The 21,766-nt window shown below is 50.7% G+C and overlaps 7 protein-coding genes across 7 annotated transcripts; 4 read left to right on the top strand and 3 right to left on the bottom strand.

Annotated features, from left to right (window-relative positions):
- Positions 1-1,666: 1,666 nt before the first annotated feature.
- On the top strand, positions 1,667-2,900 carry HER10_EVM0010548 (lactonohydrolase; the record flags this gene model as incomplete). The annotated part of the gene is made up of 1 exon (XM_035480004.1): positions 1,667-2,900. Exon 1 carries the CDS (start codon positions 1,710-1,712, stop codon positions 2,898-2,900), a length of 1,191 nt encoding a protein of 396 aa, XP_035337634.1. The 5' UTR covers positions 1,667-1,709.
- A 3,641-nt stretch (positions 2,901-6,541) lies between these two features.
- HER10_EVM0011323 (sodium hydrogen exchanger family protein) lies at positions 6,542-8,664 on the top strand (the record flags this gene model as incomplete). Its single annotated transcript, XM_035480758.1, has 7 exons — positions 6,542-6,590; positions 6,653-6,721; positions 6,825-6,931; positions 7,022-7,368; positions 7,435-7,605; positions 7,657-7,705; positions 7,753-8,664. The coding sequence occupies 7 exons, from the start codon at positions 6,542-6,544 to the stop codon at positions 8,662-8,664; spliced, it is 1,704 nt and encodes a 567-aa protein (XP_035337705.1).
- Positions 8,665-9,824: 1,160 nt separating this feature from the next.
- On the top strand, positions 9,825-11,174 carry HER10_EVM0002598 (glycosyl hydrolase family 28; the record flags this gene model as incomplete). Its single annotated transcript, XM_035472304.1, has 1 exon — positions 9,825-11,174. The coding sequence occupies one exon, from the start codon at positions 9,825-9,827 to the stop codon at positions 11,172-11,174; it is 1,350 nt and encodes a 449-aa protein (XP_035336986.1).
- Positions 11,175-12,643: 1,469 nt separating this feature from the next.
- HER10_EVM0008878 (uncharacterized protein) lies at positions 12,644-14,857 on the top strand. Its single transcript, XM_035478386.1, has 3 exons — positions 12,644-13,533; positions 13,643-13,886; positions 13,967-14,857. Exons 1-3 carry the CDS (start codon positions 13,488-13,490, stop codon positions 14,712-14,714), a joined length of 1,038 nt encoding a protein of 345 aa, XP_035337485.1. The 5' UTR covers positions 12,644-13,487; the 3' UTR covers positions 14,715-14,857.
- A 62-nt stretch (positions 14,858-14,919) lies between these two features.
- Positions 14,920-15,769, bottom strand: HER10_EVM0004956 (uncharacterized protein). The gene is made up of 2 exons (XM_035474582.1): positions 15,180-15,769; positions 14,920-15,108 (listed from the first exon to the last, which is right to left on the bottom strand). The coding sequence occupies exons 1-2, from the start codon at positions 15,669-15,671 to the stop codon at positions 14,956-14,958; spliced, it is 645 nt and encodes a 214-aa protein (XP_035337168.1). The 5' UTR covers positions 15,672-15,769; the 3' UTR covers positions 14,920-14,955.
- Positions 15,770-16,561: 792 nt separating this feature from the next.
- On the bottom strand, positions 16,562-18,526 carry HER10_EVM0010329 (uncharacterized protein; the record flags this gene model as incomplete). The annotated part of the gene is made up of 9 exons (XM_035479792.1): positions 16,562-16,943; positions 16,993-17,137; positions 17,201-17,349; positions 17,408-17,483; positions 17,548-17,686; positions 17,743-17,835; positions 17,893-18,113; positions 18,168-18,344; positions 18,394-18,526. The coding sequence occupies 9 exons, from the start codon at positions 18,524-18,526 to the stop codon at positions 16,562-16,564; spliced, it is 1,515 nt and encodes a 504-aa protein (XP_035337621.1).
- A 1,310-nt stretch (positions 18,527-19,836) lies between these two features.
- On the bottom strand, positions 19,837-21,315 carry HER10_EVM0009080 (uncharacterized protein; the record flags this gene model as incomplete). Its single annotated transcript, XM_035478579.1, has 3 exons — positions 19,837-20,424; positions 20,488-21,092; positions 21,180-21,315. The coding sequence occupies 3 exons, from the start codon at positions 21,313-21,315 to the stop codon at positions 19,837-19,839; spliced, it is 1,329 nt and encodes a 442-aa protein (XP_035337508.1).
- Between the last annotated feature and the right edge of the window lie 451 nt (positions 21,316-21,766).

Here is a 21,766-nt window from a genome sequence, read left to right as displayed (position 1 = left end):
GAGGCGTCGTGGCGACATTAGGCTCCAAGAGTCCTTGGCAATTCGGTGGCAAATGATTGTCTAATTGCTGGTCATGTCTGGCGGAGATGCGGTTCGCGGACTGGCGGTACTTTGAATTGCGTGTTTTCGTGCGCTGTCCCGCGTTGAGTATTTGCACCATCACTTTTTGCCATGGTTCTCTGAGCAAGTCACGAACTTCTTGTAGCTTGTGCAACAACTTATGAAGACAACACTAGTCTTGATCTTGTCTAAGTCCCACGTAGACATTTTCCCAAAATTGTCAGGCTCATCATCGTCGGGAGAGTGCTTGGGGTTCCATATCGAAGTATCGAGTAGCGAATGATCCGATTGGAAGATGGAATGCACGAGAACCCAAGTTGATACCGCCATATTGAGTATAGCAAACTCTTTCTCGACCACGATAACCATACTCGCTCGTTGGTGAAGGGTGTTCAAGGAGTTGAAGGTTGTGTACAAAGTCAAGCCACCAATATATACGTACCCCCCTCTCATACACGGGTGTGAGGAAGACATGAGAAATGCTTTTCGGATTTCAGAGAGACTCTTGATGATCACGACAGACATTGTGTTTTCAGCCGAGGCAGTGCAGTCAAAGCTCGCGACTTTTGTCATCGATAAGCAACAAGTCCTCCCAATGGCCGAGTCCACCACTGATGTTTAAGCTGTATCCTAGCTCTTTTGAATGCTGGATCTTGCTAGAGAGTAAGACTTTCTCACTTGCGTGTCTCACAAGCCCTCGTTTCTGCTGCAAGAGACATGAAGACTATGCAGGTTATGCCAGACATTAGACTTAACTCACCACGCATTTTTGATGGACAAAGCTGCCAAAGGTTTCAGTCGTCATCTGCGATCACTGCGGAAGCGTCGTGCAGCTCGAGTTTCTATTGAGCAGCAGGAGGGGTGGCGTGGGCAATTGACGGTCGGGGAAGAAGTTGCAACTTGACACCTTGCTCCTCACAAGTGCATGTACACGTAGACTGCCACGGATGCCTTCAACCAAGCATAGAAATAGATCATCCTTATGGCTTTACGCGGAATTATCGGGAGTTGTTCCCAGCGAGGAAGGCTCCGCATCAATAATCAAGAGCCTTGAAAGCCCCCTTGACAGCTCGAGTCATTCCCGGTGGCTGCAACGGCGTCGCCGAGATCACGGAGGTTCCAGCGGGGCTCTTTCGGCCGCAATCCGGCTTATCGCCGAAGAAGACCAATGCGGTTACGTTCACCGTGGATTTGCTCAGTGGAGCAAGGCGAAGACAATGAACATGTTCGTCCGATCGAATTTCTGGGGTAGAATGGTAATGCCAACGGAAGAAGTTGTGTTAAACAATGCATTGACCACCATCTCCCTTGTTTCTAAGAGCATTTAAGCCTTCTTCGCCGTAACGATTGCCTAAATAGGCAAGCAGACTTGATCGCTGTTAGGGCAACCGTGTTTGAAGTCCAAGTACAATCATTTGTGGCCGAACCAAGGCCGGATGAGTGAGAAATCAGATCCGCTAAAGCAGTATCACGGTGGCAACTGCTCCATGGCAAAATTGTACCAGAGCCACAATTGACTTGATGACATTGTAGAGACGATGCCATTATTTAGAGTAGGCCGGTCCCTAGTGACCGATTGATGCTTGTTTCCACAATCATCGGCTCTCTTACACGAACAAAGTCCATCGTACCAAAACCAGACACAAGATATGATGCCACGAAATTTAGCTTACGCCGGTCTCCTCTCCGCCTTTCTACAGATATGCCTTGCGCAGAACAACAGCATTGTCTCCATTCCTTATGAGTTGACATACCTTCTTTCTCCACCGTTTCACGGCAACTTGTTTCACAGCTTTGTCAATGGCACCAATACGTCAGATGCGTCAACCAACGAGCTTCTTCAATTTGCCGCCAAAGCACCTTTCATCTCATATGATGACGAATTCCTGGCGATTCTCGGCCAGAATCCAGCCATTGAGTTAATCGAGGAACGCTCAGGCAACTTTGCGGGAGAAGCTGGCGTGTGGATCAGCGATCGTAATGAAGTCTGGTACACAACTTGGATCAATGATGGGCCTACCCACGTGGAAATATTGGATTTGAACAATAACAGCATCAGAAACCTGACCTCTTCAAAGCCGTTGGACAATCCAAACGGAGGATTCTACCACCAAGGTCTCTTGTATTTCACTTGCTTGCGAGACGACTCTCGAGACTGGTCTGGTGGGGTCGTGTCTGTTGACCCAGAGACAGGTCATGTCGAAACTGTCCTCAACTCTTACTTTGGTCTCAAGTTTGACAACATTGACGATGTCGCTTGGGTCACGCAACCGGGAACAAACGACTCGTACATGTTCATCACTGTCCTGCCCTTCGCCGAGGGCTCAACCACGACAGATCGCCTGCCTCAAAGTCTGTGGCGCTGGGATCCCCAGAACAAAATCTTGTTACCTGCCATTAGCAGGACTGAGTTCCCCGTCGCTAACGGCGTCCGACCATCGAGAGACCGAAAGACTCTTTGGGTGACCGACTTTGGCGGCGAAGAGCGAAGCAGGATTTGGGGCCTACCGGCTCAAGTAGGAGCACCGGCGATCTACAAATACGATCTCAATGAAGACATGTGGCCTGTCAACAAGCGAATTTTTGGTGTCTCGAGAATGCAGGCTCCGGATGGCATCCGCATCGATGATAAGGGTAGGGTTTGGACGGGTGAAGGTGAAGGTGTTGTAGTTCGAAGTTCCCAAGGGAAGATCATTGGTGTCATCAATGGACAGTATTTCACGAGAGATCCTGTCAATACGGCGATTGTACAGTTCGAGCTCGCTGGGGATGTTCTGGTAGTGTTGGGCCAGAATAAGTTATGGACAGTGAAGTTAGCTGATACGGTCTATAGCGCCTAGCAACCTGCATCAACTTGTACTTTAGAACAGATTACGAACTGCGAGGATTACTTAACGGTAAATCAATAAGACCTCAATTACATGGGTTGCTGACTTTGATATCTTTTTCTCAAGCTCTAAAACATCACTGTTGGTAATTCACATTACGAGCTTACCAAGATGAAACACCCCGACATGCAAGAGTTCTAGACGTATGTTGATGGTAACAATGATTGAAGAAGACAAAAACTGTGTTAATGGGCTGCTTGCGCTCCTCAAGGTTTATCGCCTGGGTGATGTATCGTGGTATTCTGGGCATTTGAATTACCATTACCCTGACCTGGCACGCACCATACCTTGGCATACTCGGACCTCAAGGAAGAGACTCTTCATCTATTTTGACTTTCCCTAGTCCATGAGTCTAAAGTTCTCCCAAGATTTCTTCAAATAACCTTACATTTAACCTTGTATTCTATCAAGCAGAAAATCCAACGTTTTTGGCTCAATTGCCTCAAGTGCGCCATTCCATTGCCCACAAACCTTTGATCCGAATGTAGCCATCCCATAGCACTTCAAACTTGGATTTAAGACAATAACTGCAGAGAATACGGTGATACCCAAAATAACCCTAGGACGGACATGGTAATTTTTCAGCGTGCTGTACTTCAGTGTGTAACAACCCGCGGGACGCGGTCCTTCCCATTACAGCTTGAACTCGCGCCTTCTGATACCGGTGGGATAACTCTAAAGTACGAGTTGCCTCTAGATACTGACTCGATCGATTCAAAACTGGGGATGCTTTAATTTGGGATAGATTGAAAATGTTGCGAATTAATCGTGTTCATTCAGCCTACGCGAGTTGATCGTGCTCGACTTGATCAAGTTATAAAACACTCGTTAGAACCTGAGCTCAGGCAAGCCTTTCAAATCACCATCATTCTAACCAAGCCGACGCCCTCACAGTCCTGATCCATTGTGTTCTCTATCACCGATTTCGCGTAAGTAAAACTATTGGTCGTGACTTGTTGACCGGCTTTTCGCTAACGAGGTAGCACCCAGGATCCCAACCCACCATGCAGCTCACAGGCTTCACCGCGGCTGTGGCCGCTATCTTCTTCGCCACCAGTGCCAGTGCCACGTGCACCACATCCTGGGGTGGATCCCCTTGCTCAGGGACTCAGTTGGCGTGTTGTATGGATATCAGCTATGGCGTTATGGAGCAGAACAAAAAAGATGAGAATTGGAGATATGCTTGGACGCGAGCCAACTGCAATGACTGCAAGGCTTGAGCCTGAGAACGGGGCTTTAGACCGGGAAACTCATCTCTCTTATCAGATCACTAATCTAATTCCATCGAACAAGATAAGAAGGCTCATTAGTTGGGCTACGTCATGAGGTCTGCTAACGCATGATCCTTGATTCGCGAAGAAGCCAGATGCTATGCCTGATTGCCGAGGGAATTAATTTGTTCTTAGGCACTTTCGAAATTCAATACGCCAAATGCCCCTTGAGAACTCTAAAAAGCTTACTGTGTCTTTGATCATTATGTCCTATCTCAAGGTATTGTGCGTACCTTCTGCAGCATCGACCTCGATTTCCTCGAGCTGAACTATAGAGGGTTAGCAACGGCCCGCGCAGCAAACCCTCCCGGGGTACTAGTGGTAAGGGCCGGAAACCTCACAGACGAGAAAGCCAGGCACAGAGAAAACTTTGGCCCACCGGCTTTCATTCTGTCTTCTGCCAGGCCAGTTGAAATGTCGTGAACATCCGTCACCGGGTCATAGAGCAAAGAGCTGGACGAAGCGAGGAAGTCGGAACGCCTGGATAATCTGGCCACGAGCCGCCAAGCGCGAAGCGCCGAGCCTCACCAAGAAGCGCCCAGCGCTGAGTGGTCCCAACGTCACCCAACAATCCTCGTCAGCCAAGGACTTCCAAGAAAACCCAAGAGAACAGGGATCATATCGAAATGTCTGAGCCATAAAGTATTGACTTGGCCGACCCAAAGGTGGTCGTCACACCGGAATGCGTGCCCCGGGCTTCATCACTTTACCAGCTGCGGCGCCCCCTTCGGTCTCCACTCAGCGGAGAATGTGAACAACACTTGCTTCCTCCGCTTGGCGCCGAGGCCGCGCTGACACCGGTGTGAAATCCGGACTCCTCCGCTGAGTATTGGCGGCGGAAAACTAACCTCCTTCCTAGGTATTGCGTCCAATGATGGTCCTCTAAGATGCTGTCAGCCCCGGATGCCGAGTCACTTTGTTAAGACACTAAGACTCTTGTCATACCTCGCCACTCTAGGCAGTCCACTGTTTCTTCTTGGGCAAGTTTTGTATGTTACCTGTCTACACGTTCTCCCGACTCTTTCCGTAGCTATGAGCCCTCTCACCCGATACCTCTTCTATGCATCCTTCTCTGGTCGCTCTTTCCCTATGCCCGAAATACGTTCATTAGAAAAGTGTCATCAAGGTAGTTTGGGGAATCGTCCATCAAACTCGATTAGCGTAACCCATCTCAACTCGCTGAGTGGGGTAGTTAAGTCAGCGTCCTGGCATTACCAAAGTTGAGAGATTTATCAATTTCTTCAGAATCTACACCATATCTGGTCTTGAGCCAAACACTTTACTACCAAGCATGCCTCACATTTTGCTATGCGCTTTATGTCTGAACGACGCTACCGAGGCTGTATTAGATCATGTTCTTTGGCTGGCTAGAAGCCAAATCTTTAAGCGTCTAACCTGGGAGGAAGGACGCGTGAGTGTTACCTACGGATTTTCAATCCAGAAACAATCAAGCTGACAGATACCTCCCTGACAAGACGACTAGATTTGAGACATCCTCAGCCAAGTAGCAGATGATGACAAAACCCCTGAAGATCCAACGCTCTCCCCTGAAGAGATACTGATCCGCAGGTGAAGTCTTCTATTTATGAGATTCACCTGCACTTGGCCCGTCACGCCTTCCCTGCGACCCCATTTCTGGCAGCCCTTCGTAGGAGTATCAGCCGAAGCACGGATTTCTCGCTGTCTTCACCATGAGGACTTCGTATGCCCTAGCATTGAGAGCCGCCATAACCCACTACCATGATCTACAGGGCGTACTTGGCTCTGAATCAAAAGCGTTTGTGATCAGAACCCATACTCAAAAGATTTTGGCCGCCCAAGATCTGCAGCCAAGTCGCTCCTTTTTGGCCCGCGGCCAAGTATGCCCCTGGTTGACATACCACTCTTAAATATCCGGACTCTCGGCGCTGCAGAAGAATCAGTTGCCCTTCCGCCGCTCACCAGACCACTCTTCATCAGCATCGCTGAGCTACCGGGTGACTGTCATACCACACGAAGTCGAGCAAGCGTTATTGCCCATCGTCATTTGAAGTTCTTGCCCTCTGACTTCATTTTTTGCGGGATTTCCTTCTGCTCGTCTAGACATTCGTTTTGAATTTCTTTATCATCCTCTCGAGTTCTCCTTAGAATCTCTTTTCTTTTCTTCCTTCCAAGCAACTTCATGCAAACATCGTATGAGCATTAGCTGAAGAGATTATCATTATCCTCAAAGCCCTTGCTGGCCAAGGCAGCCTTTCTCGGCAAACGCACAACACTCCTTCTGGGCACGTCACACAAATATCACCCACACATTGAGAGTGAAGCCACCAGCGGATAGCCAAGATGCCTACGTTTGATCCCAGCGAATTGAATGTTGTTCTCGCTGTCTTTGGTGCGACCTCCGTACCTTACATGTTTTGGCTTTGACTAATCAGGTGTTCCCACCATGTCCAGGCGCGTTCATCATTCTATTTGGTATCATATCCGTCAAGATAAAAAATGTGTGGTACTTAGGCGAGGCCTGTAAGATCAACCTCGAACGTTCTCCGCGCTGTAGTTACCGTAGATACGGAGCGTGATACTCCAGTTCCCAAGGACCATTCACTGACTTGTTGTTCTCGATCAGTACCGGCCGTAGTGTTGGGCATATGCCTGGGCCCTATAGCTGCTAGGTTCATCGACAGCGAGAGGTGGGGGTCAGCTGTGGAGGGGCAGACCCAAGATATCACTCTCGTAAGTGCTTACAATTTGGCCTCATTACGATCTTGATCAGTTCAATGTGGAGTCTTGCGTTCAGGCACTGATGATTGGCTTGTGTCATAGGGGCTCACAAGAGTGATGATTGGCATTCAGCTGGTCATGGCTGGCTATCAACTCCCAGCAAAGTACCAAAAGACTAAATGGAAGGAGATGGCAATTTTAATGTTACCCATCATGACACTGATGTGGGTGGCGACGACAGGCTGTATCCTGGCAACCATTCCCAAGTTGACATTTCTGGGTGCTGGGGTCATCGCTGCCTGCGTGACCTCGACGGATCCAGTCCTGTCACAAGCCGTTGCCAAGGGACCTTTTGCCGACAAGTTCGTTCGGCGCTCTTTGCGTGAAATCATCTCTTCCGAGAGTGGCGCAAATGACGGCTTCGGTTTCCCGATATTGATGCTGACAACGTATCTCATCCGGCACGCGGAGGGATCTGAGGTGCACGCGGATGACTCGACATTGCACGCAGTCAGTCGTGAGCTTCTTCCGAGAGCCGGTGACGTCGCCCGCCAAGGCGGAGGCGTTGGTGTTGCTCTGCTGAATTGGCTGCTGGAGACATGGCTTTACTTTGTGCTCATGAGTATAGCCTACGGAATCATCATGGGAACACTGATCAGGCTTGCACTCAAGTATTCTGTCAGAAAGTAGGTTGATCGGTCAATGAACACGATTTCGGTAGTTTCTAACAGACACAGAAAGTGGATCGATTCCGAAAGCTACGTCTTAGTGCCAACAGCGATTGGTGTAAGTCACGGACACCGAATGCATGAAAGTTGGCTGACAACTCATAGCTCTTCATGATGGGTACTTCAGGAGCCATCGGAACTGACGATCTGCTATCTTGCTTCGTCGCTGGCAGTGCACTCAACTGGGATGGTGAGTACCTTGCAGAGGCACAGAAGCGGCACGACGAAGTCAACGCCAGCATCGACGTTCTTCTCAACTTTGGCGGCTTCATATATCTCGGAACCATCATCCCATGGAGCGACTTCAGCTCGGACATCACCGGCATCAGTCTCGGCCGGCTCTTTGCCCTAGGCGCACTTGTTCTCGTATTCCGCCGCATCCCCGCCGTGCTTCTCACGTACAAGCTCATGCCAAACACCATCAAAGACTGGAAAGAAGCATTGTTTATGGGTTACTTTGGTCCTATTGGCGTTGGTGCTGCCTTCTACGTCGAGCATGCGCGTCACCTCTTCCCTAAACTTGCCGAGGCCGAGGGTGACAGTGAGGTAGTTGACATGCTTCGGGCTATTGGTCCCGTTGTGTATTGGCTTGCACTCTTCTCGATTATAGTCCACGGAGTCTCTATCCCTATCCTCAATGTCATTTATGGGTTCATGGGCGTTCAACCGGTCCAGGAAGATGCCGTGGCAATTCGACGCCGATCTGTTCGCGTCCCTCCTCCATCGAATGCGGTCGAGGGCTACAAGGAGACCTTCATTGCCTTCAACCGTTTCTCTCGGCCGAATTTGTCGCAGGAAACACTGCCGCATATGGAGGATGACGGCTCATCCGTGGGAGATGAGAAGGTTCTACACCCTGACCTCGAATCCGGCCTCCAGGAAGCTAGGCAAAATGCAGGATTATCACCACGGAGAAGCTTCAGTCTCCCACGCCTTAGTGCACCTCGCAGCTTCAGTCTACCCCGGACAAGTATGGGTCAACTGAAATGGGAACAACCACATGTCACACAGGGATAGACTGTCTTGCTGCCTTTGGGATATGCCAGTAGAGGCGATATCGGAGGCAAGAGGCTGAACGATTTCGCGTAGTACCAGACGAGATATGTGGTATTTAAATAGAAATTTCCATCGCCAATGAGAACGTCTTGAGTGATACTATACAGCGAGCGAATCTCCTTAAAGGCCTTTCGATAACGATTACACCTATAGCATTCTGACCGACAACTGAGGTGATTGCCTGCATGATTCATCTGGAAGACTGGAAAAGCCCGATCGACGCACACGATCGAACAGCAGACTGGAATTGCCAGAGACACTGCTCTTGGTCATAAGGATAAGAATCCTTGCGGCTCCGAACGCCGACGTCTACATGGAATCTAGCTGTGTTATTCCGTCCGGATATAAGTGGACCATCGGGCCGAGCTGAACGGGCCGCGTATCCGCTGGCCGGCTGAGACCAGAACGATGGTAAGGGTTTGGATGAAGCATTCCAATGGCTTGCTCGAAGAATGACGTTCTTCGAGTCAAATGGCTATGAAAAGATTAGGATGAATGCATGTAACGTTCACACATCTGACCCAGACTCGTGATGCCTTGCGTCCATCATCAGACCAACCCGCAGGTTACCATCAGACAGGCCGTTCTGTGCATACCTTCCCGTTGCTTTTACCTCATCAAACAGACCATAAACTTCATGGATAAAGATTCCCACATCCAGAATAACAGAGATCAGCAAGTACAAGCCTTGAAATGCCGGACGTTGGGGTCGGATTACCAGGGCGTCATGCGGGCAGAAGACGTAATTGATGCGGGGAATGGACGCTATAGGGGACGATCCGGGGGTTTACCCCGCTGGACTTGGCGTATGTCATTCGCTGAGAGTGGTTGCGACCCCCTGAGCTCAATCATCTGATGCAATGTTGGGTTTCACAGAAATAACACTCGTCGATGAGCTCTACTTCATATTTGAGAGATACCTGTTACCTTTGGAAGCTCATATACTTTTCCTCTCTGGTGCTATGATAGACGCCACTGACTCATCGGCTTGTCTTTGTCCACGCGCTTGTTCGTAAGAAGCCCTAGACATACTTCCAGAAGCGTCTGTTCGCGTGTACCGAAGCTCGCAATCCTCCCATCCGTCCCTTGATTGGGTTTCGAGGCCTTAGCACCCATCCATCATGCGAGGCTTGGCAGTCTTCGCATCGTTAGCCGCAAGGCTAGTCCTCGGGCTTGAAAGCACTCGGTTCTCGGCGGCCACTCTGTTGGCTGAATCTGACGCAGATATCCCGAGTGCCAGTGACTGGGCAGAGAGGGCGGAGAAGGAAGGTCGGAGCCTCTGCATACTCGAGCCGGACGCTAACGGCGGGGACGACGCGCCGGCGCTGCTGAGCGCGCTCAACGACAAATGCCGCACCAAGAGCATCATTGTGCTTGATGGACCAGTGTACAACATCAAGTCGCCGATGGTCACCACCAGCCTAGACGACGTTGTGATTGATCAGCGTGGCAGACTACTCTGGAGCAATGACACGACGTACTGGCTCTCGGTCTCGATGCCTGTGGGCTTCCAGAACCAGAGCACCGTCTGGCACTTTGGAGGTGATGGTGTGGTTTGGGAAGGCCACGGAGTCGGAACGCTCGACGGCAATGGACAGGTTTGGTATGACCTCAATGCCGGCGGATCCAACATGCCTCATCGACCGATGAACATCAACTTTCGAGACTTCTCGAATTCGACAGTCAAAGGTCTCCGGTTCGTGCAGAGCCAAATGTGGACGATGAACATCATGTACTCCAAGAATCTCGTCTTCGAGGACATATACGTGAACAGCACCTCGTCTTCGGAGAACAACTCTCTCAACACGGACGGTGCTGACACCATGTACTCGGACAACATCACCTTCCGCCGTTGGGTGGTTGTCAACGGCGACGACGCAATCGCTCTCAAAGCCAACTCCAGCAATATCTACATTTACGACAGCGAGTTCTTCGGCAGCACTGGCATAGCCATGGGATCCATCGGCCAGTTTATCGGGCAATTCGAGTATATCGAGAACTTCTTGGCGCGGAACGTGACTTTACACGACACCCTGCGGGGCTGCTACTTCAAGACGTGGACCGGCATTCAGATTGGGTATCCGCCCAATGGCGGCGGCGGCGGTACGGGATACGCGCGTAACATCGTGCTAGAGGACATTAAGCTCGACGGCACCCGCGGTGAACCACTTTTCATCACTCAATGTGAGTCCTTCTCCGGACACGCGGGTGAGTCCTGCGATACGTCGACGTTCAAGATTTCCGATGTCGTCTGGAAGGACTTTAGCGGAACGATGATGGACGACGTGCCTAGCTCGGGCTTCTTCCGGTGCAGCGCGGCTGCGGGCGGGTGCAATAATCTGACGGTAGAGAACTTTTCCGTAACGCCCGTCGGCCAAGATACTGTCTTGGATAAATGGCTCTGCAAAAACGTTGAAGGCGATGAAGGATTCGACTGCCAGGAAATCGAGGAGAACACCGATGAGCTCTGAATATCAATTTCAGTAGTCGGCGACTATAATGATCCGGCGTATCCGGGACCTTTGGCGGTATAATAATCAAACGTGACACCCTTGGCGGCATAATGTCGCGGGGGCCATCACCGTTAGCGTTGAACTTGACCGCAATTTTCTAATCAGCGGCCGCTTAGTACAGTATGCTTTGATCTAAGTGGACACAGACCGTTGCCAAGAGGTTTATCAGAAGGTTGTGGTGATCGCTTTAAAGGGCTACGAAGTCCGCCGCGGGTCTCTACATACATGGCTGCCGCGTTCCTGGCAAAGAGCCTCGGCCGAAGCCGGGGACTTTGAACTCCGTACGCCGATGTTTTAGTTCTAAATTTCCAACGGCCTCCAACGGCCCAATGGAGGATTGAATCTTCCCGCAAAACACCAAATAGCCCGACGTCCGATGTTCTCGTTCTTGTTCTGTCACTGTTCTAGCCATGTCTGTGCAGTTCGCCTCCGACCTGCTGGGACTTATCAGAACATTGGTCTGCAGTTACTGTCCTGAGGCTTCCTCGCAGATTGATCCAGCCTTCACCACGATGCGAGTCTGAAAGCAGTAATTGAAGTGCAGATGATGATTATCTAAACGCCTAAACTCGCCAGGAATGGTGTTTCTCACATCAGCAGCTCCTTCACCGTCACCTATACTACGTGACGGTATAACAGTCGTCCCGGCACTGGCCTTGTCGGATGCTTGAACGTGGTGTGCTGTGCCAGCTAGCGCCAAGGGTGGCTGCGTATCAAGCTTCTGATCTTAGTTGCCGATCCTGCAGCTTATTCCCAGCGAGCCTTGTTCATTGCTCAACCCTGGCACAGTCGCAAGCCAGCCGTGTCAGAAGGGAGTGTTGACGGGCATGGCAGCTCGAGGCGAAAGCTAGATCATGATGGCAAAGCCTGCTTCTTTTGAGTGCTTGTAGCGGGGAGTTAGCGGGAGCGGAAGTTCTTCTCCTATTCTGGTTCTTCCCAAACGCTCGGACGCGTCTTTGTGCTGATGTTGATGTGGGCAGTGGGAACATCAAAACATGCGGCAAGCTGCATGCTTCCGTGCGAACTTCTTATTCTAGGAAGAGCTTTAAATCAAGTCTTCAAGGCATGACTCGACCGCGGTAAGATTTACCAAACATCGATTGAGTTCGTATCTCGATCATGACAGTTCCATGGCTCTCCTAAAGCGTTCCCAGGCGGGCCAGTCCTACGCAGATTCAAACACTTGGCGAAAGGACCGGGTCCACAATCCCGCGCAATGCATCCGCAATTAGATGGAGCCAGGAGAAGGGCGCTCTGTTGATTTCCATACTCTAAATTTGATGGCAAGACTTTTTCTCGGAGACGACTTGGCGCCCGAGTTCTACCCCCTGACGCTGATTCCGGTTGTTCCGGCTGCCGAGAAAAACCACGGGAAGTGAACCCCGTCATCCACGACTCCCAAGTTTCCCTATGTGCACGCAAGTGGGTAGAGTCCGACTCGAAATGATTGGATGATCCACCAGAAAAGGAACTCCCACATCCCTTTTTCGACGTTCTACTCTGTACCCACCGTCAGTTCATGGTTGGATTACAGTGATTCAGCGTGGAGACCGGGCGACTGCGAGCAAGGAGGCTCTAATGAAAACTGGGTTTTTTGGCTTACGTTCTACTGTACGTTGCCGGGCGCAATCACACACGCGTCAAGGAGGGCTTGGGTCGCGTGCCCTCCTTCCTGCGCCGAGCCATTCTTTTGCCTTGTGCTTGGCTGGAGTGATACCGTAATGGATCATGGATGGATGGTGGACATGTGGGATGGGGTGTGGGACGTCAGGTCGTCGTGTCTCCAGTCCCGCTCCGCCCTCCCTCCTTCGACCTTCGACGCCCCCAACTCTCCTATCAGATGGCTCCGTGCGGTTACGCCCACGCGTGTGGTCCTATTCCTGCTCAACTCTCAAGGCTGGGCGGAATTCCCAGTGCCTGGGGCGCCGATCTGACAACAATGCTTGGCCACGAAATGCTGCGGTTGGACTTGGTACACCTTCCGCCCGTTGTGGGTTTGTCCCGGTGAAGCGGGCTCTGGGGGATGGTGCCTAGGATGCTTATTAGTCTTGTCGTCCCTCTCTCCTATTTCTCCATGTGAAAGGGTTTCTGGTGGATTTGGCATTTTTATTGTAATATCTTCTTGTCACTCACTCCTTTCTTCTCTGCTTTGGGGAAGCGAAAGCTATTCATTCATTCGGCTTTCTCGTCAGGACAGTCCTCTCCAACTACCTTACATCTTTCACTTACTCGATACCCAACAAGATTTCAATTTTCTCTGTTTAGCCTATTATGGCTTCATCACTTGGCGCTTTGAGGAACGTGGTCGAACCAGCTTGTAAGTCCATCCCGCTCCACTGGCTCAATTTTCTCTCTCTAGTGTACTGAGACCACGTTCCATTACCTCTTCGAGTCCAAGCCTCATCTAACACCCTTTGCTCTTCTAGTCATCGTCTTTGCCTTCACTATAGGCACCCTTATTAACCGCCGCCGGCTGGATCGTGACGATGACGTAGACTCGTGTGAGCGTGGATCGGAGGATTCCTCCTCCCGCCCCACCTCTCCGCTCCTCAAGCCGGGGATGCGCGCGGAGTCGGGCGAGGTATCCCGCATCAACAGCAAACTTCTCGTTCGATTTTACAATACCTTCCCGTTCCTTGCTGAAATCTGGTATTGGAATGCAACGTACTGGTAGGAGATCGTCTTTCCCGTGTTAATAGTTCAGGTAACATGATTACGAACCGGTGCTGACCGTCTTGTTTGTCTCATAGGATATACCAACTGCTCCGTGCCTTCTCGGCACGTATGATTGCCGGTAACGAAGCAGTCTTTGCGCGAGCTCGCGACCATGCGATTTCCATTCTGAAGTTTGAGCACTTCTTCGGCATTGACGTCGAACTTGGCGTACAGAAATATGTCCTTACAAACATGCCCTGGTTGATGTCCTACTTGGCCAAGATCTACTACTTCCACATCAGCCTCGGCATCATCTTCATCATCTATTGCTACACATTTCTTCCGCCGAGCACATTTCAGAGAATCCGACGAACTATCGCCATGGACAACGCCATCGCCTTCGTCATCGTCACGACCTATCGTTGCATGCCGCCGCGCATGCTCCCGGCCGAATACGGATTCGAAGATGTGCTCCACGGAGCTAAGGGAGGAGGCAACGCGTGGACGCACAACAAGTTCCAGCTGACTATCGCCGCGATGCCGAGTCTTCACTGTGGTACTGCTCTCTTCCTCGCCTGGAGTATCTGCCGGTTTTCGCCTCACCGTCCGCTTCGTCTTATTGCGCCACTGTGGCCGATGGCTATGCTTTTCACGATCGTTGCAACGGCGAATCACTTCATCTTGGATGCCATGATTGGTGCGATGGTCCCTGTTATCGGATGGAGGTTTAACCGGGCTGTCTTGGTGTTGCTGCCGCTGCAGAATTGGGTGTTGGAGGGGCTGGGGTTGCAAACCCCTGAGGATGAGGACAATACTCCGGCATATGTCCCGAAAGAGTGGTAAGATAGAGCATGTTCCGTTGAAAGGAACATGAAGGATTTAGTGGGACACAGAGCAAAGCAATAATATCAATAGACAAGTGCGCTAACGATGAATATTCCAAACACATGATCGGATCGGATATCGGGGCCACACGCCTCCTGTGTTCTGACCCTTGAGTGTTCATAGGCCCAGCTTGGGTCTCCAAGTACTCATACTCTTACAGTAAGGGAATTCCAGGGATATCAGACCGCGATTCACCTGCTCACGCATCTGTCAAGACGACGAAGAATCCAACTGGGCAACCATCTTTGCTCTGCTGGAACATGAAGGTGGTGTCCGGCGAGCAGAGACTTCCTGATACAGTCACACTTCCCGGAACCTCAGCTGGAATGCCGCATGGGGCACTATTGACAATCTGCAGGCAGTACCATCAGTAACTGAATCGACGGCGGTCTACATCGGATTCTGTTGACGTTCAATACTCACATAGCTATGGCCGGGTGTCATCGTGGGCGGGGGGTTAGGCGGGCTAGGGCCGGGAGCAGGCTGCTTATTATATGTGGTCTGTCCAGCGACGGCTCCGACGCCAATGGCATACCCGGTGAACTTAAAGGTACCTTGTCCGAGGAAAATGAACTTCCCAGGTGCCTGCTCCCATGAAGGGAAGTCGAAGACGAGGTTGCACACCTTGCCTTGGGTCTGGGCAACGGGTAGATCGAGGTTGAAGACTGTGCAAATGTCCTTAGGTGTCACCTGCGCCCATTGCGTCGCAGGGAAGGCATAATTGGGCAGGTTCTTGGAGATGGGGACTAGAAGGCTGGTCGAGACGTAGGATTTACCAAGGCTGCCATCGGGCTGGGCGGCGTTGACGGGGCAGCTGGCCTTGCCGCCACGTTTGGTTGTGGAGGTGGTGGCGCTGGGTGCGGCGACGACGGAGAGAGCGAAGGTGAGGGCGCTGGTGACGGTAGCAATCTTCATGATGGCGGTTGTATTGCAATTGATTGCTTTAACGAGCGGTAATTCGTGGTTTAAGAGGCGAGGATTGAGACGAGGAGCTTGGAGACAGTGAAGTAGGCGACAATGAGCAAATAAGCAAGAACTTTCTTGCCAAGAGATGAAAACGAGGCCTTCATATACGTCGAGCTTGCTTCGCTGGAAGGAAGGCTGGGTACGTGATGGTCCCGGACTATAGCTTGGACGTAGTAACCGTCATTGCTCGATGAAGTTTAGTTTTCTTCTACCACAAAGAAGCTTTCGACGTGGAGCGCCTTCGACCCCAAGCTCGCGTGCTTTGTATTGCGATGTTCTAGCGCCGTCACGAGCGGCTAGCGATGGATCGGCGCTTCATCTTCTTAGACAGTCCTGAAAGGGGGAATAGAGTTTTACCGTTGGATCACCAGTGCTTGAGTTTCTTCTTTTCCTTTACGATCGCCGTTGTGGCTTCCCATAGCTTCCTGAAGTGGCGCATTTTGGCGCCGGCCACGAGATTTCAGCTCCGTGCCTGAGCGCGGAATCGCGGCACGAATAGACTCCAACGTTGGCCATCGTCAGCGCTAGATCTCACAGCATCCACTCAGTGAAATGATATGTTTCTCTCGAGTCTCGGTGTCCTCTCAGCCCCGCGGGTTGCGCTAGTTTGTCCGAATCCTGCACCGTGGTGGCGTTGCGGCTCGTTGTCATGTCGAGGTTGGTGAATGGAGTCGTCGTCCAGCAACGCAGGGTCACGATACAATGATGAGAAATCAGAGAATTGCGGTGCGCGCTGAGTACATCGAGATTGAATTATTCAGAGAGACCGCAACTAGCCTGATTTAATACCTGTTGCATATTCGCAGCTGAGCCTTTTCCGGTAGGGCAGTTTATCTGCTTTACTCCCGGGTGCTGACCTTGCTAAGCTTCCTCTTGGCCAAACTGCTACTATCACCGACGTCCTTCCCCAAATCACTCTTAGAATTCTGGCCATCAATGATGACATTGTTCGAGTAGACAACCCCATCAAAGATTTCATCCATCTCCTCCAAGGTCCTGCCCTTGGTTTCGACAAACAGCCAAGTAACGACAAACAGTATTCCAAGATTCCAACCACCGTTGATGGCATAGTATCTCCAAGAGATCCTTTCGATAGCAAGAGGAGTGGTGTAAAGGTTGAGGAAGCTGAATGCATACCCGATTGCTTGGGCAACTACGACCCCTTTGGCGCGCTGAGAGTATCGCAGCACCTCGGGAGGGTAAGTGTAGGCCAAGATGCTCCTGCACGACTTTTAGTAAAGTTGAGGGAATCGAGAGTTCGTTCACGTACCAGCTTGCCGCAACTGCAAGTAGGAACAGGGCAACAACGACAATCGCACCGATGGCATACGCATTTGTTTCGGGATGGACCTCGGTCAGGTAAGACAGGCCAGCCAGAATACCAAACAGAATAACTGTGGCGGAGGTTCCGGTTACTAGGTAGAAAGACAAGGAGGTCAGATCAATCCGACGGAAGACTCATATCGAGGGGCATCTACTCAATGGCTTGCGAGCTCCTATTTTGTCGATGAGGAGGACACCGCCCACGCTGCAAAAAGCCTTCCACAGCAGCAAGCCGATGTTGATCTGGATTACAGACTTCCTCTCAGAAACTCCTAGTTTCCCAATCAGGAAGGACGAGAAGTATCTAGAAGATTCCGTTAGCGCTATAACAATCAGAATATGAGTATCCTCTTTCAACATACAGGATCATATTTCCGCCCAAAATTTGATAGAAGATATTCGTTAGTACAGCGATTGTGAACCGTTTCAGGTTTGGAGCTGTTACGTTTCCCCATTGATTAGTTGTCAACTCGACGACATATGTTGGCTGAAGCTAGCTCACATGGCGCAATGAGGTCTTTCCATCCTCCATTACTCTCCTTTTCGTGGTTCAGAGCCGCGACAATTTCTTGTGTCTCTGAAAGCACCAAAGCATCTTCCCTGTTTCCGTTCGCATGTAATCGAGCGAGTACCCCTATTGCCTTGAGAGTTGTTCAGTCGAACGATCCTGAACTGGGAGTATATTTCACGTTGTTACCTCGTCATGGCGGCCCTTTGAAAACAGCCAGCGTGGGCTTTCGTCGACGAACGGTAAGAGGGACAGGGAGATGATAGAAGGTACTGCTTCTCCCTGTTTAAGAGACATCAGATAGAGCCTCGATGATGTTTGGAGGGGATAGGCACTTACTAGCATAAGCCCTCTCCATGCCCAATCAGACTGCTTGTCGTAGATGCCCAGGACAATGCAACTGACCAAGAACGACGTAAAAGGTACGGATGTCAAGACGGTGCTTGAAAGAATTGAGCTGTATTTTGGCGCCGCCACCTCCATGACCCACATGGGAGCAATGGAACCATTGATGAGGGAGGCAAATCCGATAATGAAGCGGCCGACGATGAGCTGTGGAACTGCGTTGCTGGTGAGTAGTCGTACTTGCGAAACATTTCCGTAGGAGCTCTCACCCTTCGAGGCCGAAGCTTGAAGTACAACTCCGAGAATGATCCAGATGGAGCCAACGGCGAGGCCGGTCTTCCGTCCCCAACGGTCAACGACGGGACCCACTATCGGGGCGCCGAAGATCGAACCGGCACTAATGATGGCAACATTCAGTCCAATCATATCGCTATTCAACTTGAAGTCTATTGAAAGTCATTAGCTATGGAAAGTGAGTCGAGCAGATAAACGCACAGTCTTGGTATGGCTTAACCGAGTTCAAGTTATTGATCATCCCAGCATCGTAGGAAAGAATGCAGATGTTCAACATGGCCACGAGGACCATGAGCACGTGTGAGACGATTGGCCCCGGGGTGAGCAAAGCCATGATGGCAGAGGATCCAGGGTGCGGAGGTGTATTTTCTGCTGGTGTTACAGTTGGAGTCTGAGTTTGAGGCTTAATTGTCTCCGTAGACTGGCAGTCTGGTGTACTCAAGGGTTGGTTGTGGTGATTTGGAGAATCTAAAGTCAATGTAGCAGTTGTCAACTCATTCGCAGACAACTCAAAAATCTCTTCTTGACGTTGACCTGAGCGCTGAGCCGGCCACCTGCGCATTTTTCTCTTTTTTCGAGGTACGCGTTAGAGATACCACACACTCTCTTGCTACACACCATGAAGCGATAGATAAGACATTCCGGGTTAGATCAACGAACCCACGAGTGTCCGGTGATAGGGGTGCACCTGAACCAAACGCCGTAGATTCAGAGACAGCGCGCTGTCTGGCTGTGTGCGTGCTGAGTTGTGCGGCATGCTCATAGCTGAGCGGCGTATTTCCCGAGAGTGCCGAGCTTTAGGCACTAGCTTCGGCCGAATGCCTCAGGCTAACATTATAGTTCCCCCCTTCTCCCCTTTATGATCGCATAATGGGAATTCCCAAGGACCCTCAGTTCTGTACAGTAAGGTACGTGTGACGAATTCCCGTACAGATGTGCATCCGCCATTAGGTTTCCGTCTCCGACGTTACGACTGCGCTATACGTACACGCCAGCAGTGTCTCAATCGGCTTTCAAGTTCCAGAGCCCGATTATGATGGTTTACCGACGCAGGCAGGAATCAGTTTGAGAGTTCTGACTCGCATGGTACGTGGCATGGTAGAGACGGAATGCCCGCCGAGAAAACGTTTCCAGTTCAGCTGGGCGCTGAAAGTTCGGCAGATGTAATTTGCAGGGAGTGCACGGAGTCCCTGCACCCAACCACAACATCTCAATATTCTTGTATGGAGTAATAGTGCAAGCAACATGACATCGTGATAGACTCACTGCAACGTCAATCTCTGAGAACTCATGCCAGGCCAAGAAGTCAAGATCCGCCCAAAGACGTTTTCATACGCTCATGGCCTCATTGTCTACTTACCACAGTCCCTCGCATACGTGCATTTCGCCAGTCCTTTCAGTCAATTGGCATGGGAGAATTGGCAAGTCTTTACGAGAATAAACTTGGCCATCCGATTTTGAACACAACGAATTTTATGGACTTTTCGAACGTAACTACATATTTCAAACCTGATATATCGAATCATCATTCCAATATCTCTAAATCATGCATCTAGTGGGCATGCCAATGCCGTATACTCTAATAAGTTGGTTACGTTACAACTCAAAGCAGTCTTAAGTGTGCAAGCTTCATCAAAAATCCAATCACCAGTACCCGCCGGGGGGCGGAGGCACAGCTACATCGTTAAGATGCCCCGTGACACCGTTTTTGATGTCCTTAGCGACCTTGGGAAACTGCTCCTTGGCAAACTCCAAAGGGTCCCAGGGCTTCAGCTTGGGGAACCGCTTCTTAGCCCACTCTTCCGGGGCGGCCTCAATGTCATCCCAGGGAATCTTGTAGAATGCGTCTCTGTTTTGTTGTCCACTCTTGTGCACTGCATTGGACCGATGGTATCGGATCCGTTGTGCGGCTTCAAGTGCTAGTTTGACGTCTCCGTTGGATGATTGTAAACACTCAGCAACCGTTACCGCGTCTTCGAGAGCTTGAGAAGCGCCTTGTCCGGCAGTAGGCAGGTTGGCATGAGCGGCGTCTCCGATGAGAATCGTGCGGCCACCTTTGCTAACCCAAGTGTCTATGGTTGGCCGATAGACCAGCTTGAAGTCAATGGTCTTGTTCGAAGGTGTAACGTCGAGGAGCGCTTGTGCATCTCTTCCTGGGAAGAAACTCATCCACTTTGCTACATGTTCTCTTTCGGCGATATTGGACCAAGATTCGGATGATTCTTTGTCGTCCTATCAACGTGTGTCAGTAAGTAAGTTATCGACATTATCCTGGGTAGACGCTGAAGCGCTCACCGGATGAACCAAAACCCAGGCAATATCTTGAGCTTGGTTCCAAACAAAGGCCATCAGGCTCAAGTTGTCATACATCCAGAAGCGAACAGTGTCTCTGTCCTCATGGAAAAGATCCTTGATTCCGGGGTGATTTCTCATCGTCTCGTCAGTCTTGAAGAAACTTCTGAATACAGACCAGCCGCTCGTGGTCTCGTCGATCTTCTTGTCGTCAAGATGCAAAACCTGCGCTCGAGCGATGGATCGTGGGCCGTCTGCGGCGATGACACAGTCGGCCCAAATAGTCTCGCCAGTGCTGAGCTTCACACCTGCTTGGCCTTCTTCTTCAAGGTAATCCGTGACTGAGACGCCGATCCTAATGTCCTGAACACAGGTCTTCGCATAAGTAAGGAAGATCGAGTGAATTTTGCCTCGGTGGCCTGCATAAGTGATGTTGTGCTCTTTTCCATCCCTTGCCCACGGAACATTAACGATGAACTTGCTGTCGTACTTATACAGCTCCATGGTGCGGATTTGACTACAACCTGTGTCGTGGATTTGCTGGCCAACCTTGCCCCCATCCCATCGATTGATGATATGGCCAGCATTGGGGAAGAAGTCAAGAATATCTGCCAAGGAGAACCATAGTGAGTTTCGTAGATCATTGCGATCAAAGCTCTGGCACACAAAAAGAGGGGCGGATTTGCGATGCTTACCACCTTGGCTATTGGAGTCAGGATACTTCTCTAACACCGTGACATCCATGCCACGGTGTGCACATTCGATTGCGGCTCCAAGCCCGCCAAAGCCGGCGCCAACAATGATGACTTTCAATTTCTTGCCGGCAGTCATTTTTATAGGTTTGTGTGGAGTGACTGTAAATCAAGTAAAGAGTACGATGCGTTGATGCTCTTTTTTCAGACAAGCTGGCCAGTAGCTGCAGCTTCAGACTGACATATATGAATCCTCGGACCTTGGACTGAAGACGTTTGGTATCTTGGCACGAGGGAGAATCATTCGACGCATCATGAATGATTGCAAATATGGAATGCCGCGGCACCCGAATTCCAGCGAACCATCCCTCCAACTCGGGGTCGCCAGCCGAAGGCCCGAGATGCCCGAGATAATGCCTCTTACCCACCTTCGCCGTCTTACTAGACCCATTGCTCCAACGACATGGACCAACTGAACTGCAACTGAATCAAAGTAATTTCCGGTTCAGGTCGCGAGCCATTTCTTGTACTTGAGACAATATTCTGAAAGCATCTTGTGCCAAAGGACTTCGTCATCTCCTTATTGACAT

This window comes from Colletotrichum scovillei (assembly GCF_011075155.1).
Source record: "Colletotrichum scovillei strain TJNH1 chromosome Unknown Contig00002, whole genome shotgun sequence".
Lineage (NCBI taxonomy): Eukaryota > Fungi > Ascomycota > Sordariomycetes > Glomerellales > Glomerellaceae > Colletotrichum > Colletotrichum scovillei.
The sequence above is the reverse complement of the archived record's forward strand: the minus strand, read 5'-3'. Positions and strand labels throughout refer to the sequence as shown.

Excerpts from the sequence above, each read along its gene's own strand:
- HER10_EVM0008878 (XM_035478386.1), top strand. The coding sequence starts at position 13,488 with ATGGCTTCATCACTTGGCGCTTTGAGGAACGTGGTCGAACCAGCTT. Across the intron at positions 13,534-13,642 it reads GAACGTGGTCGAACCAGCTT|TCATCGTCTTTGCCTTCACT; the intron begins GTAAGTCCATCC and ends TTGCTCTTCTAG. Across the intron at positions 13,887-13,966 it reads TATTGGAATGCAACGTACTG|GATATACCAACTGCTCCGTG; the intron begins GTAGGAGATCGT and ends TTTGTCTCATAG.
- HER10_EVM0004956 (XM_035474582.1), bottom strand. The coding sequence starts at position 15,671 with ATGAAGATTGCTACCGTCACCAGCGCCCTCACCTTCGCTCTCTCCGTC. Across the intron at positions 15,109-15,179 it reads TGACACCCGGCCATAGCTAT|ATTGTCAATAGTGCCCCATG; the intron begins GTGAGTATTGAA and ends TACTGCCTGCAG.